The 17612-nt window shown below is 40.3% G+C and overlaps 1 protein-coding gene across 26 annotated transcripts in view; it reads left to right on the top strand.

Annotated features, from left to right (window-relative positions):
* adgrl2a (adhesion G protein-coupled receptor L2a) overlaps positions 1-17612 on the top strand; it is a 144981-nt gene that overhangs the window by 92583 nt on the left and 34786 nt on the right. For 25 of the 26 annotated variants that reach the window (XM_061682914.1, XM_061682920.1, XM_061682917.1 and 22 more), the window contains one exon: positions 3391-4191. The exons of the other annotated variant lie outside the window; for it this stretch is intronic. In XM_061682914.1, coding sequence (XP_061538898.1) covers positions 3391-4191 — 801 coding nt within the window. The remainder of the gene's footprint in view (positions 1-3390; positions 4192-17612) is intronic. 26 annotated transcript variants of the gene reach the window in all.

Below are 17612 nucleotides of genomic sequence, written 5' to 3'. Positions count from 1 at the left end.
ATCAGACGTGTTGCCTGTCCCACACCGCCAACATTTCTTTTTTTTTTTAAATACCTTTATTGGCCGTCAGATATTTACAGTACTACGTCAAAAGACACTCGACAAGGCTAAAAATAAACTAGATTTTGGATTCAAATATACTGCGGACGATGGCGACGCGGAGTAAATGTCTTTTGCGGAGCCGATCAATGACGTCATTGATCAGATCGGCGAATTATAACATTAAATCGGCATAAAATGCTAATTATCGGCCGATACCGATCAGGCTGATAAAATCGGTGTTAAGTCTAGTAACCAGCATTTATATAAAAAAAAAAAAAAAAAAGAGGGATTTGTCTCTCTGTTAAAGAGAAGACGAGATCTGTAAAAAAAGATTAAAAATAAGAGCCATTGCAATAACATTGGCCATCGCAAATACAACCATCTAAACTGCCTTGAAGAAAAATGAAGCCACTTGTGTAGTAATAGACATCGAACAGGTACACCAAGCAAAATAACAGTCGATGATGACAGAAACATTTTAAGAGCCATAAAGAAAGACTCTTAAACAACTATTAGGTTTATCAGCAACAACCTCCAGAGGGCAGGAGTGAAGGTTAAGGTCATGAACCAAAATACAGATGCTACACGAGAAGATGCAAACTACTCATTAGCAAGAAGAACAGGAAGGCCAGGCTGGTATTTTCCCAAAATGAATACAGAAACTTAAAAAGTCCTGGTCTACACATGCTGGACCAACCAAAACACATAGGTAAGGAAAACATTCCACATGTTTCAATTATCCATCCATCCATCCATTATCTGAGCCGCTTATCCTCACAAGGGTCGCGGGAGCGCTGGAGTCTATCCCAGCTATCATCAGGCAGGATGCGTGGTACACCCGGAATTGGTCGCTAGCCAATCGCAGTGTTTCTATTATATACATGCTATATTATTATTTTGCATCGTATATTATTATTATTACATATAAATATCACTGTAGTATCTATTCCAATACTTTTGCTCACCTAAAAATATGGTGTTTTAGTACCAATAAATAATTACTCAATGAGAGGAAATTCAAGTCTTTTAAGTTGTGTATCCAATCCAGATGTAAATACCTTGGGGGGGAAGCTGTTGATCTCGTCTGATATCTCTTTTGATGTCAAACCCAAATGTTTTTAGTCTACAGCAAGAATTAGGGAAATGGCATCATAGTTCCAAAACTTTGAGAGGGGATTATATTATCACTACAGCTTGTTAACATTCATTCCGGTTTTCATTGTTTTCAATGGGAACATTGTTTAAATATACAGTGGAACCTTGATTTAACGGACTAATGGGGGGTGGGTGTCATCTGTTACTGTTATTGAAGCACTTTTGTCTGTGGCCATATGCACCATATTACGGTCCAGTACAAAAGTATTGTTTAGTGTTTTTCTTTCGTGGCCTAAAACGCCCAGTCCAGTTTTAACTTTCATCCAGACTTACCCCGCTGGTGTGCTTGGTGTTGACAATCAGATATTGTAGTGGCGAGTCGAGGCGCGTCCCTTTCATGAGCTGCGATGAATTAGTGTGCTTCCTCTTTCCACCAACGGCTTGACCAAAAACTGTTACTGTACTAAAAAGAGCATGTTCCACAATTCCAGATACGTGTCTTAGTGTTGTCTTAAAGTTTTGTCATTTTACCGCTGCTGCACTCTCTCTCACGCGCATGCTCTGTCTTAACGTAATGAGAGGTGACATTTACCAGAGCTCTATGTGACAATAGATAGAACTCCTGCCATAACCCATTGCCTGGAAATGTTGCCACATTCAACTTGGCCCCCGCATTTTAATGAATTGTCTTTGATGGGAATGTCATCACATTCAACATGGCCGCCACGTAGGCACGTCTGTTGGCTGGATCTAGTCATATTGTACTGTATATCTGTGCCCCAGAAATACGTGTGTCCCAGTGTCTGCCTGTAATGCACTACAGTGCCAGTACAGAACAAATTCTGGAACTAACTGACTTTGTCAATGGCGGTTTAAGTGACAACTGGAAACTATTTTTGGACACATGTACTGTCCAGGCAGTCTGTTACATCCGATATCTGTGAAATTGGGGTCCTTAAAATCAAGGTTCCACTGTACAGTATGAACAAACCAGAGTTTGACCAGCAATGTGGAAAGGATTGTGCTCAACCCTAGACCCGCTGCACACCGAGCGACTCAAACGTGACTGAATTGGACAATCTTCAAAAATTACAGTTGGCGACTGAGTGTGTGTAAGCTCATGTGCATTTTTCATTGGCTGTTACCAATCACTATCAATAAAATTTTGAACCACAGCACAGTGGCAGAGGTTCGGCCACTTATGAAAACGAGTTGCCAAACTTAGAACACTGCGCGACAGTTCAGTCGGTTTCGGCCACGTCGCTTGGTGTGCAACGGGCCTTAGAGGTTTCACTGTATATTTTCAGAGTCCACTAACTATAATGTTAACCATCAGACCAGTGCCCCATTGGAAGTAAGTGTGCCTGAAAAAAAGACAGCACACATGCAGCCAAATGATCAAACTGGGGGCTTATTGGCTTCACTCCATAAGGTTTTTTTTCCTCCCCATTCTGCCTGGGTGCTTTTGCAACTCAGCACAATTTGCTTGGCTTCCAAATTGTTTTCCATAGCATGCCTTGGTAACACTGAAGCTATTGCTTTCTTCTGTCCCTTTCTTTCTCCAAGGCACCTTTCTTTCTCACCTCCCTCCCATGATTTTCACCTGACTACGTGCTGCTCTTTTCTTTGTTGATTCCTGTGCCTTAGAGCCAGAACCAAAACACCTCAACAGACCCTATAATGTACTTTTGAATGTATATTTTATTGGTTGTGATATTTACACCACTTGCTAATGACATGCCTCTCAGGTCTTTACTGTAGAAGAGGTGTTGTGCATCACACACATATGTTCCCAAACTATGCTGAATCTTGCTCTCTCACAACTTATTACATCTATTGCCAAGTGTCTTTAGTTTGACTGTATTTATTTATTATTCTTTTTTTTGTAATTACAGGAATTATTTTTTTCCCATTTATGTTGCCCTCATTTGTGGTTTCCCTCTTGCAGTAAATCTAAAAGTCAGAACTTCTTTTTTGTTTCATACTCTGGCAAATATATAAATACAAAAGTCAAAACCAAATGCTTTTATGTTTGATAACATTCCTATTTTCTTATTCCTTGCTATGCACAAAACCAAAATCTGTATACTGTTTGTAAAAATTGGCAGTAGCTTTTCGTCATTTTAGTGTGCCTGCCATTTTCTGTGGACAACCCATAAGACAAAAATGCATTTTCGTTTTATATTACGTGTTTGGTGCTTTTGATGACATATTAACCTATCTGCCTATTATTCTACTTTCTTCTATTACTAGTATTTCTTTGTCCTGGGACTCTGAAAGCTGTTGGGGAACCATCCTTTCAGTTCGAAGCGGAGCAACAAGCTGGTGCCTGGTGCAAAGATCCACTGCAAGCTGCCGACAAGATCTACTTCATGCCTTGGACTCCTTATAGGACAGACACTCTAATTGAATATTCCTCCCTGGATGACTTCCAAAATGCCCGGCAAACAATTACCTACAAGCTTCCCCACCGGGTGGACGGGACTGGATTTGTGGTCTATGATGGTGCTGTGTTTTTCAACAAAGAGCGCACCCGAAACATAGTCAAGTTTGACCTGCGAACTCGAATCAAAAGCGGGGAGGCGATCATCAACAATGCTAATTACCATGACACGTCACCCTATAAGTGGGGTGGTAAAACAGACATTGACCTGGCCGTAGATGAGAACGGCCTGTGGGTAATCTACGCAACAGAGCAGAACAACGGCATGACAGTGATCAGCCAGTTGAACCCATACACGCTGCGTTTTGAGGCGACATGGGAGACAGCCTATGACAAACGCTCAGCCTCCAATGCCTTCATGGCCTGTGGAGTGCTCTATGTGGTCCGCTCCACCTATGAAGACAATGAAAGCGAAGTCAGCAAGAGCATGATCGATTATATCTACAACACTAAGCAGAACCGTGGGGAATATGTTGATATCCACTTTCCCAACCAGTACCAATATATTGCGTCTGTGGATTATAATCCGCGAGATAACCAGCTCTATGTGTGGAATAATTTTTACATCCTGCGATATAATCTGGAGTTCGGGCCACCGGATCCAGCTCATGGTAAGAGCGCTACAAATAATGTTGAATTTTATTCCCTCAATTGTGATTGTCGACATTTTTGCAGATGAACGCCAATATCAGTATAAGCACATTAATGCACAAACAAATATTTAATTATATTAACTGATGGGTATATGTCATGTCTCGAGAGCTAGATAGATAGCTCTTTGTCCGAGTATATTGCATTCATGTTCGTGTGGGAATTTTGACATTCACTCATCAAAATTTTAGCTTTCTTCTCATGAGACTAAGTATACTTCTTTCTGTAACTCTAAATTATTTTTTTAAACACAGGAATTGTCTGATATAATGTAATATTGTTTTGTTTTTTTCAGTGTGGCCCTGACACTTTTTCCTTTTCAGTATAGCGTAACTTTGAGGTGTAGGGTTCAAAGATTTGTGGGGTCTGTGCTAAACAACACCTTGAAGCAGGCTGCCATATCATAATAAATCAGTATCTTGTGGATTCAGGGAGGTTGACCATGTGGGCATTTCCAGAGTCTTGCAAAAAGCTCAAGGGACCCGTGCTAGTGTATTTTATTTATTAATTTTTTTTCTGTAGAGAGATATACTCTAAGCCCTGGAAACATACATGCCCGGACAGGTGCAAAGACTAGCCTGGGGCAAGGTTAAATAATTCCCCAAGTGATGCTGGAAATCTAGATCTCTACTGGACATTAAATAACTTCATATGCTATAAAATAGTTTAAGGATTTAAGGGTCTACCAAAGAGACACAAAGGGAACAAATATCAAACAGCCAGGTTTTTATTTGAAGGACTTGTTTTTAAATGAGTTGGCATGAAGCTGAGAAGGGGTCCTACAATAGACCCTACCCTAAGAATATCCATCCATTTTCTGTACCGCTTATCCTCACATGGGTTGCGGGCATGCTGGAGCCTATCCCAGCTATCTTTCGGGCGAGAGGCGGAGAACACCCTGAACTGGTCACCAGCCAATTGCAGGGCACATATAAGCCAATAGCAGGGCACATATAAACAAACCATTCACACTCACATTCACACCTACAGGCAATTTAGAGTCTTCAATCAACCTACCATGCATGTTTTTGGGATGTGGGAGGAAACCAGAAGAAAACCGGAGAAAATCCACGCAGGGACGAGGAGAACATGCAAACTCCACACAGGCGAGGCTGGGATTTGAATCCCAATGCTCAGAACTTTGAGGCGGATGTGCTAACCAGTCGACCACCATGCCGCCACCCCTAGGAATATAATAACAGTAATTAAGATAATCCTTCCACACCCTGAGTCCTAAATCCATGTCCTGCTGAATGCAGTCAGTTAGGAGTCAGTGAGGTCAAGCAACTTTTTCACAGATTATCACTGGGCTCAGAATTTGGTAATGTGTTTGCTTGTCGACTTTGGTATTGATAGGGGTAGGGCTTTGGGAGTTAAAATGGGTTGAGCCAGTTGAACCACAAAACGCAAGGCCAAGGCAGGTCTTGATGTAATAATGACTATTATCTATGTTTAAGAGCAAAATAAATCAGGAAAAATGTACGACGAGTAGAATAAGGTGATCATCATCAGGGAAAATAATGACTTTTCTATTCTCTAAATAGCATTTACTATACTCCTAGTTTGAATTATACTGCATACTTCTTTTATATAAAAAATATTGGTGCCAGTTTAAGGACTACAAAATAGTTCAAAACAGCTCAGTCAGATCGAAACACCTACTTTTAGAGAATTTTAAGTAGCTGGATTTCAGTAGACACAAAAATGGCATAGATTCAAAGTTAGAGTTTATATAACAAAACAACAATTTTCTGGTAGTTGTGTGAAGAACTGTCTTCATATATTTCTTCATAGGCTTAAATTTTTAAGACCGATTAACTCAAGGGCTAATTTCAAGAGCTGTATTGTGACACTACCATTACAGAACAGCAGTTGCAGCTCAAACAACAGATTTTATGTAGTTGAGCTGTGTATTAACAGAGTTCTAACTTTACTTATCATTTGAGAAATAAGAAACCTCCCTGACAATAATATGAATGTGTAACTGTTTGTACTCCTTCACATGTACCCCAAGACCCAAAGAAATACGTTAGAATTTGATGGAATTTGTTGAGAAAGATATCCACCAACATATTTTCTCTACAGTATATTAGTGTCTTGTCTGTCTTGTATGTTTTGTGTTGTCTATGAGGACTTTGTTCTCGCTTCTTGACAAATGTGTGGTCTTGCTGCTGACTAATGTATGTCTAGCATCAGTCAATGAGCGCAGGGGAGAATAGTCTGAGATGATCATCCATATGTCAGTAAACTTGTCCTCCCACATGGCTGATGTTGACACATAAATGATGGGCACTTTCGTTTGTCTATCGCCAAACAGCCTCTTTGCGATGTCTTCATGCTCGGCGCATTGACTTTGCCACAACCACAGTGTTCTAGCTGCATGTTTTGAGCTATAATATGATTTTTAAAAAAAATAAAATAAAATTCTCGATTTGCTGAAGCCACGAAGCATTGATGACAACGTTTTGGCATCTAATTGTGCAGAAATTATTTTTACATTTCCAATGATGAATGTAATGATGATGTTGAAGCTACAGACAAATGATCTGCAGGGTGTTTTAATCAAAGCAAATATGTAAAAGACAAGTGGCGATGTTACAGCAGCTAGTGATGCATTCAGCAATCAACAAAGACTGCACTCCATGCCTGGCTCTCTTTGTCCGCATTTGTCAAGTTGCACAAACATGTCACGTTCCCTCGTTCGTCTTGGTATTCAATCGCGGCAAAGTGATGTTGAGACTCTGTGTGGCAGAGAGTTGGATTGTTGTCAAGTCCAATATCGCTGCTCATGTTGAGGCTAGATCATCTCTTGTAGGATTATCGGGGAGTGGATGAGGTCACATCCAACAAGCATCTCCACTGGAAGTGGACATTAAATGGGTCACTAAGTCCCTCGCTTGGCTTTGACGAGCAGCACCATAATCCACTCGTTTACTCATGGGTCTGTGCCTTTGTTCCTTCTTGCATATGGGAGCAAGTAAAAAAACATATTCCTGCATCTGTTCTTTCACTGAGATACCGTAATTAAATTGATTTGAATGTGTTATTCTCACTGAAATCTTATTAGCCACCTATTTTATGAGTAATTTATTCATGACAAGCCCTGATATGTATATGTATATATACATGCAAATCAGTCGCATTTCGGCAAAATTCGCCGTTTTGAACTCAAAATATGCCATATACGTAAATCGTATAGATCCGATGAGTTTTTCCTGGAGGGGGGGGTCACCGACACTGACGTCATAGGCTGTTTCGTACTCCGTGAACGCTGGCAGCGAGAGCCATTCCACACACCCACCATCCACACACAGATCCACGGCGGACTAATATGTGGCCTGAGGTTCCGCCTGTGTGCTCCAAGTCACAGGAGTTGACGAGACCAGAAAAAAACGCCGATTTTGCTGTTAATAAGTCACGGTACTTTTACTCCGTTACAATGATCTAAATATCGCTCTCTACTTTAATTTAACAATTATTGCTTATTTATCAACTATTTTGTGCGTGTGACTACGACTTCCGCATTGGGCGCTGTTTGCGGCATACAATTTAAGAGCTAGTGACGTTTAAGTCTAGTTCACCATTTTTGGTGATCAGATCAGCCAGTGTGGTATTAGTTGCACTGGTCTTTTGTTTTTTTCCGTTGAGGTGCTGCGGGTTGTGGTCCCAAGTGGAACCGCGAAGAACACGAAATATCGGTGACAAGAGCTGATCCGCTAGTACATTTTATATTAATTAGGAAACGCGGCTACAATTATCTAATTAGTTTACCGATGTTAAATGTATTAAGCGACGGAGCCCTGTTAAGGATTATTTCACAACACAGAATTAACTAACTTCAAATTCAGAAATGGCCAATAAAAACAGAAAAAAATATTGTACTTAATATTTTCCTGGAGGATGTATTTGGGATTAGCCTTTGAAGTTGGTAATAGTGAAAAAGGAAGTGAAACAGACAATGATGATTTATTTTCTAGAATGAGTCTGAATCTTAAAGAGGAGGATGCTATTCATGTGGCAAAGCTTGAAGGAGGCATCAGGTGCACGTGTAGATGGGCCTGACTCAGGTTTGAGGCCAGAACAAAAAAGCAAAGAAATGAGGCAAATTTAATTTAAATCTTAAATTTGTACATCGACATGTACTTGAGCGGTGTAAATAAGTTTTTCTGCGTGAAGAATTGATTTTTTTATTTGAATTTGTTTGCCTTATTGTACTCTTTAGAGTCTTCCAGATTGCTTAATTTATGTTACAATAAAAAAAAAAATCTCTGTGGGGGCTCAAGGGATCCCCCCAGACCCGCCCTAAAATGTTTTGGGTTTTTTGTCACCTTTTTCATGCCTTTGGTGTTTGCATGTCTGTATGTGGCATTAAACTGACAAATAAGCATATCAAAAGCAAAAGCATTTATTAATATTATTTTTTTTTTTCAACAAATGAGCACAAACAGCCTATATTTGCTGCCTCGATGGGACATAGGTGAGCTTTGGTAGCCATTATATTTCTATATATCTATGCTATATATCTCCCATGTGACAGAGTTAAATTCTAAATCACTGCCATATAAACGCCTTCGGCACGACATTTAGTGCCCACGCAAATCAAGTCCTCCATTCTTAAATTTTCTGTACCGCTTCTCCTCACGCGGGTTGCGTGTGTGCTGGAGTCTATCCCAGCTATCTTCGGGCGAGAGGCCGGGTACACCTGAACTGGTCGCCAGCCAATTGCAGCAAATCAAGACCTCCTTTTTTTAACTGTGCAGATGTCAATACATTTGCATACAGTTTCGAGCCCTGTTGCATTATACCTGTACATCTGTAAGAAAGTGTCGAAGAAAAATGTTTCAAATGGTAACGTGCTGCTCACACATGTACTTCGCCAATTGCTTTACAGGGCTCCACATGTAGGCCAAAGAATACCCTGCGCAGTGTGTAATGGAAGTGCTTAACAGTGCACAAATGTTCTGGCGTTACCGATGCACAGACATGCGTTCACCCCAGAGAGAGAGTGCCTTTTAGCATTTGATAAATTTAAAGCTTTCTCATAAGTACCGCTGTGATATATTGTCTGTGCTGGCGCTTACATGGAGTTCAAACTTTACATGGAAATATTTAGAGGGAATGCAGGAAAAACAGAGACATAAGAGACTTTCATCATCAAGCTTTCACAGCCACCTGAGGTGTTTGGCTGAAATATCAGTTGTTGCCTCCTCGCTCAACTATGCAGCAGCAAGCAAGCATTAGAATGCGTTTAAAACAACCAATTTGATTGTTTGCCTTGACAACACCCCCACCATCTTTTTCCCTCCCCTGCTTCCTGTCAGCTGCCCAAGTAGACACACAAGTGAAAAACGAGTGAGTACTGATGTGTAAAATCCCCCTTTTTGGTTTTGTTTCTCAGTCCTGTCATAATCTCAGCCACCACATCTTATTGACTCCCCTTTGACTCCCTCTATTGCAGGTTCTTCTTTGGTCTTTTCTCTTTTTCCCTCGAGAATACCTTACATTACCTATTAAAGCCCCAATTCCCTGAGGGTGCACAGGGACTTTTCACTGGGCTGCTATCTTAAAAGGTACTGCTGTTCTGCCCTGTGATGCTATTGCAGCTAGAAATGTGTACTTTCTTGGCTTTGAAAGAAGAAAAAAAAGGATAAAAACAGTACATTAGTGTAGCTGGCCCTTTTAAGGAACTGGACTCTGACTGTACTACAATTTTCTTCCAAGAGTGCACAAGTACACTCATTCGTCATTTAATGTGTTTTTTCTGGCGTTCTTCCTGAAGTCAAATCTAAAGCCTTCGTCAAACTGTTCAAATCATACCAAATGAGCACTGCAGACTAAATGACAGGATTTAAGTAAATCCTTAGCAATGCCTTTGGGAAACTGTACAGACGGCCGTCACGCATGTCTAGTTTAGACATTTAAAAATATTTATTAACAAGTTGTAGAATTTTACAGAGAGGACTTTTTTTAAATTCCAACTGCAATACATTATTGCACTGAAACTGCTGATATTTTGCTTTAGGTTTTAAGCCTTATGCTGAACTTGCCTTTTCTCATGGGAAGTGACTGTGCTGTGGAAGTCCCATGTTCCTATCAATCAGTTTTCCATCCAAATGTGTCACCACTAGTCATCCTTAGCTTGTTTTCACCATCCTGAAAATTTTAAAAACAGTTTTGAGGGTTCCCATCTGAGGACAGTAGAGTGGTTGAGTGGTTACCACTGTCTTCCTAACAGTACAAAGGCGTGTGTGCGTGCATGTGTGCATTTGCATTCTAGTGTGTGCGTGCGTCAATAAACATTTTGAAATGCACATGTCATCAGATCTACACTGTCTAAACCCACTACGTGACCAAGAGCATTAGACTTGTTGAAGCCCTCTAAGTTGCCACCTGGTCTGTACACGTCACATGATGGGTAGAATTTCATCTCAGCTTATTTGAGATAGCTGGAACTGTGAAGAAGAAGCTAGCAACATAAAGGGATGACTGTGTGAAGGTCAACTTCTTTATTGCCGGGCTGCCACTTGTTTTTCCTCCCATGGAGCTTTTTTTACCCGGTGTCATACTTTGACTCCTGACATCGTAAGTCGTTACGATATTCAGGTGAAGTTAACTGAAGTGATGAAATCCCACATTAGAGATTTACACACACAAGTCTGTGATTTTATGTTATGGGAGAACAACCCAGTGTCTGTTGGGTTTAGCATATGTTCAGTACGTGAGGTGAGGACATCACGTTTCTTCCATTAAACATCATTAGACATAAAGGCCATTTATCATTTGCCCAACCCTCTCCTGGTATACCACATATTTATACAAAAACACCTCGAGATAGTTTCTCAAATTCTGAAGTTGCAAAACATGGTTACGAATGCTAAAAACTGTGAGGCTGAATGAAATAAACCTGGGGTTAAGATTTAAACTTTCAAAGAGTTGTTGTACATGAATGAGAGTTGAGCCAACAGTATCAATTTTGTTTGATTACAGTCGGACTGTGAAACAAGGCCTATTAAAATAATTTCAACTCAGACTTTACATTGGTCCCGCGTCACTCCCTGATACACGCATTTGAAGGGATTTACTCACATGGGCTTTATTATTGTTTGGTCTTTTTCCTGAGCTGCGCCTATGTATGTCTTTTCTTATTGCAAAATTTTCATGTCTGCCATGTGTGCATCAGCATGTGAGCTTGTGTGGACAGTCATCCCTGAAATAGACACCCTCTTGTCTGCACAGCATTAAATATCAGTCTGCTCGGCACATTTGGAGTTTATACTTGAAATTTGAGGCACATACAGTACAGAAAAAAGCTGCGGGGGGGGGGCAAGCTGGAGTGTGCCAGCTGCTACGTCTGTTCTTTATATTTTGCTGTCAAAGTGTAGATTACTGTGCAATCGTGTGAATGTGCTCCTTTGTATGAGTTTTCACATAAATTCACATTTGATGTGTGGGAAACAGCAATACAACAGTAACTGACATAAATTAGCTATTAGGTTATGTTCCATGAAATGTGAACATACCGTATGTATTGTGCCCCAGCTCCAATGGATATGGCTCATGGGAAATTATTAGATTTTATTTTTGCTTTGCTTTCCTCATATTTACTGCTGATATGCAAGCAATCAAATGCAGTTTTCCCGCCTCACACTCATAAATACAACAGAGAGTGAAAGACATGTAATCCAACTTCCTTTGGGCATTATCACTATTATTGGCAGATATCAGAATGCATCACAAACATCTGAATCATAGCACTGCTTCGTAGTCAAGAACATAGGTGCAGGGTATTTTGAGAGGACTAACTGAATGCATGTTGTGAGGGTGGCTATAGGAGTAACAGAGATGAAATCGTTTACACTTTTTTTCACTCTTCATCACCTCAAACCTAATTTATTTATCATCCATCTCGAGTCTTTGTACTTTCATAAAGACCAAGTGTGGCTTCTCTCCAAAGGCACCAGCACGCTAGTCATGTTTGGAATTCCATTCACTTTTAACTTAACCAATTCCTCCCCCATCAGGAGGTTATTACCACCCAAGAGCGTACAAAAAGTCTGGTAAATCTCCCACAAAATAGGAACAAGGAGGTAAAGCCTCTAAACTTCCTTGCTTGAAATCATCTGGAGATTACGCCGTGCTGTCTTTTTATGAGAATTTAGTCGAAAATGTATGCTGGGTTACGCTGTGTAATAATAAAAATAAAACGCTGCTGCACTTCGAAAACAGCATGTCCTGTCATAACACACACCACAAACATGGCAAACGTGCTGCAAACAAAACACTATTTGACCGTAGTTTCAAAATGGATTGGTTTAAGATTAGGATTATCCTACTGAGCCCTAAACTCTCTTTTGGGATGTATTTTTACATTCTCCTTGCTTTTAGGGATTTGCTGGCTCTGATAAGTATATGAGTTCAAATATGACAGCAGAGAACAAACAGTACCAAAATATAGTCGAAAATAATGTGCAATAATCACAAGCTTTCACTTTTTCATTTATATGGAATATCTTTTTTAAAAAAAGATTATTCTGCTTGTGAGATGGGGAAAGTCCAAAAATATCCATATGGACTATACATTGGCAAAATAATCGATTAGTCAATGGTAATAATTAGGGCGGAACAATTTATTGTTTTCTGATTGAAATTGCTATTTCAGACACGCGATCGTGTGATTGCCAAAGCTGCAGTTTTTTGTTTTTTTTTGTTTTTCTTTTTGGCAGCCCTCCTACCTGACCTAGAATCTATGTGTCAACTATAGTATCCCACCAAACTCACCAATCAGCTCCGAGCTAGTAAAAACAAAACGGCGCATCCACGTCGCACAGTCACCCATCCTCCCTCCTCTCCCAGCTGCTTGCAAACTGGGTGGAATGCTACGGTCTAATCCCGTGTTTCCATTACGAGTCATCATTCGGTGTGTGGCAGTCCTCAGCCTGTGTTTTAGAACCAGGTTGGGAGAGGTTCTGAAAAGCGGTGCGGGTCACCGCTCGGCCTCGGAAAAGTGTAATGGAGAAGCAACCAAAAGGATGGCTGGGAGTAGAACCACTACAATGGAAAAAGGGCATAAGCTAACTTGTTCAAAGTCCGCACCAGGTATGAGCTGCACTTGCTAGCAGGCGCGCCTGAACACTACCCTTCCACGGTGCGGATCATCTCCTCTAAGTGACTAATCCTTGCCTCCATGGCGGCAAATCTGACATTTACCGTAATCACAAAAAGTGGAGGAGGAGTAGCTAAACATGCAACACACCGAGAAAGATGAGATAACAAGGGAATACAGAGGATCCATAATATGCTAACATGAAATGTTGAGTAGCACTTTTAATAGAACTCTGACTACAACCGCAAAACAGCGGAGAGCAACCAACTATGAACAGCAAATTAGCAGGTAAATTAATGTGTCAAAAGAGAAAATAATAGAACAGCGAACAGCTATACACTGAACAAGCATGCTCCCCAAAACCGGAAATGAATTGGTTACCGCGTACGTCAGCCAGGACAAGGCTCTTATATGGTCAAAACTAAATTAGTATATTAAATATTTATAATATCAGCTGTTATTTGTGTTTGTTTGCTCTATTTTGTACCATGAAGTTCTGAGTTTTGAGTTCTATGCAATGATCTGTCTCAAAATTACATTATGTATTTGTGTTTTTAATCAATTAAATTTTTCAAACAGCAGTCTATGACAAAGGTAGGAAAAAAACTATGTAGTCATATACGAGCTTACATTTATGTACACTGCATTACATTGTACATTAGTGCAATTTTAAACCTTTTTGGTAAAAAAGGAAGCTATTTTTACATACGGTATTACATGTAATTACATATTTATATATGTATAACAGCATGCACTAAAATTTTATGGATTATGTTTAACATGGTGTCCGTCCATCCTAGAACAAACTTCATTTGATTTAGACACTGAGTTTTAATTTACTATTATATTTAAAAAATATATTCATTATAATCCCTCTAAGGGTAAATTAAACTCACAATCTGCTGTATATTTGTGTTGTTCAACACACAGAGAACACATGTTGGCACGGGGTGCGCAAACAGTGCTGCACATCCTGAGCTGCGGGGTGGGGTGGGGGTCGATGCCTTGCTTAAAGAAGCAGACTCGCATCTCTCCAACAACTACTGTAGTTTCCATTTTACATTTGTTCACAGCGAGACTCGTATCGTGGCCCTCTGGTTAAAAAGCCCAAGTCCTCCCAGAAGAGCTACTGCAGCCCCTTAACCTAAGATTTAAGAGTCTGGACCAACCACACATTGTCGATTGAAAGGGGAGCCATTACGCATAATATATAAGACACACATGCTGTCAGTTTTCATTTGTTAACCTAGGTTGACTGTGCCCTGGTGATGTCTCATCTGAGGTTCGTGTGTGTGTCTGTGTGTGTGTGTGTGTGTGTGTGTGTGTGTCTGTGTGCGCGTGTGTGTGCGCACTCTGGAGCTCTTATGTTGACTGTGCCCAGGTGATGTCTCATCTAAGGTTTGTGTGTGTGTGTGTGTGTGTGTCTGTGTGTGTGCGCACTCTGTAGCTCTTATGTTGAGGCAACCCAAGTTGCTCTCCTTCCTTTCCCCTCCTGGGTTCCCGTCTCATTGTCTGTTGTCAGTTGTAGACCTTTAACCCCAACAATAACACAACCACCAATATTGTACACTCCAGTGAAACAATGTGTTGGTGTTTAATTACAGAAAGAGGTTATGAATAAAGTCTGTTCTGAATATTAGCATGCTTTGGAGGATGTCGCTACATGCACTCACGCTTTGTGACAGCTAATTGAAGGTTCCCTTGAGCTGATTGCAGCACAGACATAATAAGGATCCTGGCGTGCTTACACCACACAGCCCAAAAGAGGAATGAAAGCTGGTATTCAGTCATGTGCTACCAGACTCATGGCCAACAGCAGCTCTACTTAAATTTGTCAATTTAGACATCTCTGTGAAAAAGAGGCTATTTTAATACCTTTGGGTTAATTCCTCACAGCCTTTATTGGATTAAATTAAACCCAGCTATGACAAAAAGGTAATACGATTATTGTGTCGCTAGCTGGCTGGATTACAGACTGCCAGCAGTGAGCGGAGTCTGTGTACATGAACAGCAATGGTCAGAGTGGCTGCATTGTTTATGCATGAATTTCTCTGGACAGTAGACCCTGCATTCATATTAGCCTATTTCTCATGTAGGAAAGTGGATTTGTCGTCATTATAAACCTCCCAAATGGAATGCTTTAGCAGTTCAACTAATGCTGATTTCATTATTTTTTTCATCAATGTAGACACTTCATATTCTAGGGTTATTTTCTTTCTCAGAGCATTGAATTGATCGCAACTGGACTGTTCTTGTTGTCTCGGAAGATTTAATTCCCCTCGTCCGAGCAGGCTTCATCAGTTCATGCAACGAGGCTTAGTTAGGACAGACAAGCCTTGTCTTGGTTCCCTTGTCCTCACACCTTTTTCAGAGTGGTTCGGTTTTCTGTGGTGAAATTCGTAATCACTTAGCCTTATTGCATGACAGATTCAGAGAATGTTCCGATGACTCACCCAACCAAGGTCATATTGAGAACACAAAATATCTTTATGGTAGATGCGTACATAGCTTAATTTCACATTTAAGGTTTCTAAGGTAACATTTTGAAACCGTAAAGTGCAGTAGTAGTATATATAGTATTAGTAGTATATATAGTAGTATATTGGTTTACATAGTAGAGCCCGAATGATGAATTGCCGATTAATCAGGCCTATTATAGCGTAACAGCGATAAATCGACATTGGTTACTGCAACCGATGTATTAACTATTATGCTGCAGGAAGATTCAGTTACGCTGCTCCTGTATGTGGCTTTAAAGACTTTGGATTTTGCTTAGTAAAACTGCCGTGCTGATTGTTATATTATGAGATTTTCTGAATGTTTTTAGCTTGTACTGTTTAATGTGTTTGTTGTAGGGCTGGGCGATCTGGCAATATATATATATATATATATATATATATATATATATATATATATATATATATATATCGTCTAATCGTGATTATTATTTTTTTATATAGTTTTTAAACATTTTAAAATAGCCTGTTTTAAAGCATCTATACTGAAAACTAAAGAAGCTAGAGTATACATTCATTCATTCTGTCTTTGGGTGGGATAGGCAGAGAGACAGGAACACCCCTGTATCTATTCTTGGGCGTGCTGGAGCCTATCCCAGTTCAGGTACACCCTGAACCAGTCGCCAGCCAATTGCAGGGCACATATAAACAAACAATCATTCACACTCACATTCACACCGACGGGCAATTTAGAGCCTTCAATTAACCTACCATGCAAGTTTTTGGGATGTGGGAGGAAACCGGAGTACCCGGAGAAAACCCAGGCAGGCACGGGGAGAACATGCAAACTCCATACAGGCGAGGCCGGATTTGAACTCAGGTCCTCAGAACTGTGAGGCAGATGTGCTAACCAGTCGACCACCGTGCCGCCAAGCTAGACAAGCTCAACATCTTATTAATGCCTTTTGTTAAAGTCAATAATTAAAACAATAACCGCAACATGATATTAGCATACTTACTAAGCAAATAAAATACATAGAAAAATATAGGAACACTTTTCACTCAACAGTGCAGCAAATGTAGAAAAATATAATAAAATATAGTCCTGAGTTACAAAATAAACAAAGTGCCCCCTTGGGCTAATGAAGATACCTTGAATTGTAATTGTATCATTCTCCAGTTATGACGCGACATAGCCTGTTAACGTTATTGATAATTTCAAATGTGCATCATCTTTAATAACACATACAGATTAACTAGTTTTTCCATTTTACAAACCACCCGAATAATGATTACAGGATTGATTGTTGTTGTTGGTGGCCTCACCGCTAACACTGGCTAACTGCTAATGCTAGCAACAGAGAGTGACAGGCTATACTGACTGCTATCGCTTTTTTGTTTTTGTTTTTTGTTTTTTGTTTTGATTTTCACATAATCACTGGTACTTCTTCAAATGAATAAACAGTGTTGTCTGTTTTTGAGGGTACCGACATACCTTACACATTATAATAGCATTGCTCCACGTTGCTTTGGAGACGGCACCACGCAACAACTAGCGTCGCCGGGGCGTGGAGGGGTAGACGGCTGGACCCGGGTCTCGACCTCACGCTCGGGGTGAGCCAGCCGAGAAGGAGGGCTTTCTGTTTACTTCTGCAACTTGCAAACGAAAGTGGAACCGGAAAAGGACATCTCTGATTGGCTGTTGTCACGATCATTCCCATCATGTTAGATTGAGCCCTGCTCCAATATTACTGGCTCCAGGACCCGTGCTGCTATGATTGGCGCTTGTATGTTTTTGTACGTGATTACAAACATTCACATG

This window comes from Phycodurus eques, chromosome 8, assembly GCF_024500275.1.
Source record: "Phycodurus eques isolate BA_2022a chromosome 8, UOR_Pequ_1.1, whole genome shotgun sequence".
Taxonomy (NCBI): domain Eukaryota; kingdom Metazoa; phylum Chordata; class Actinopteri; order Syngnathiformes; family Syngnathidae; genus Phycodurus; species Phycodurus eques.
Note: the sequence above shows the minus strand (reverse complement) of the source record. Positions and strands in the feature narration are given on the sequence as shown.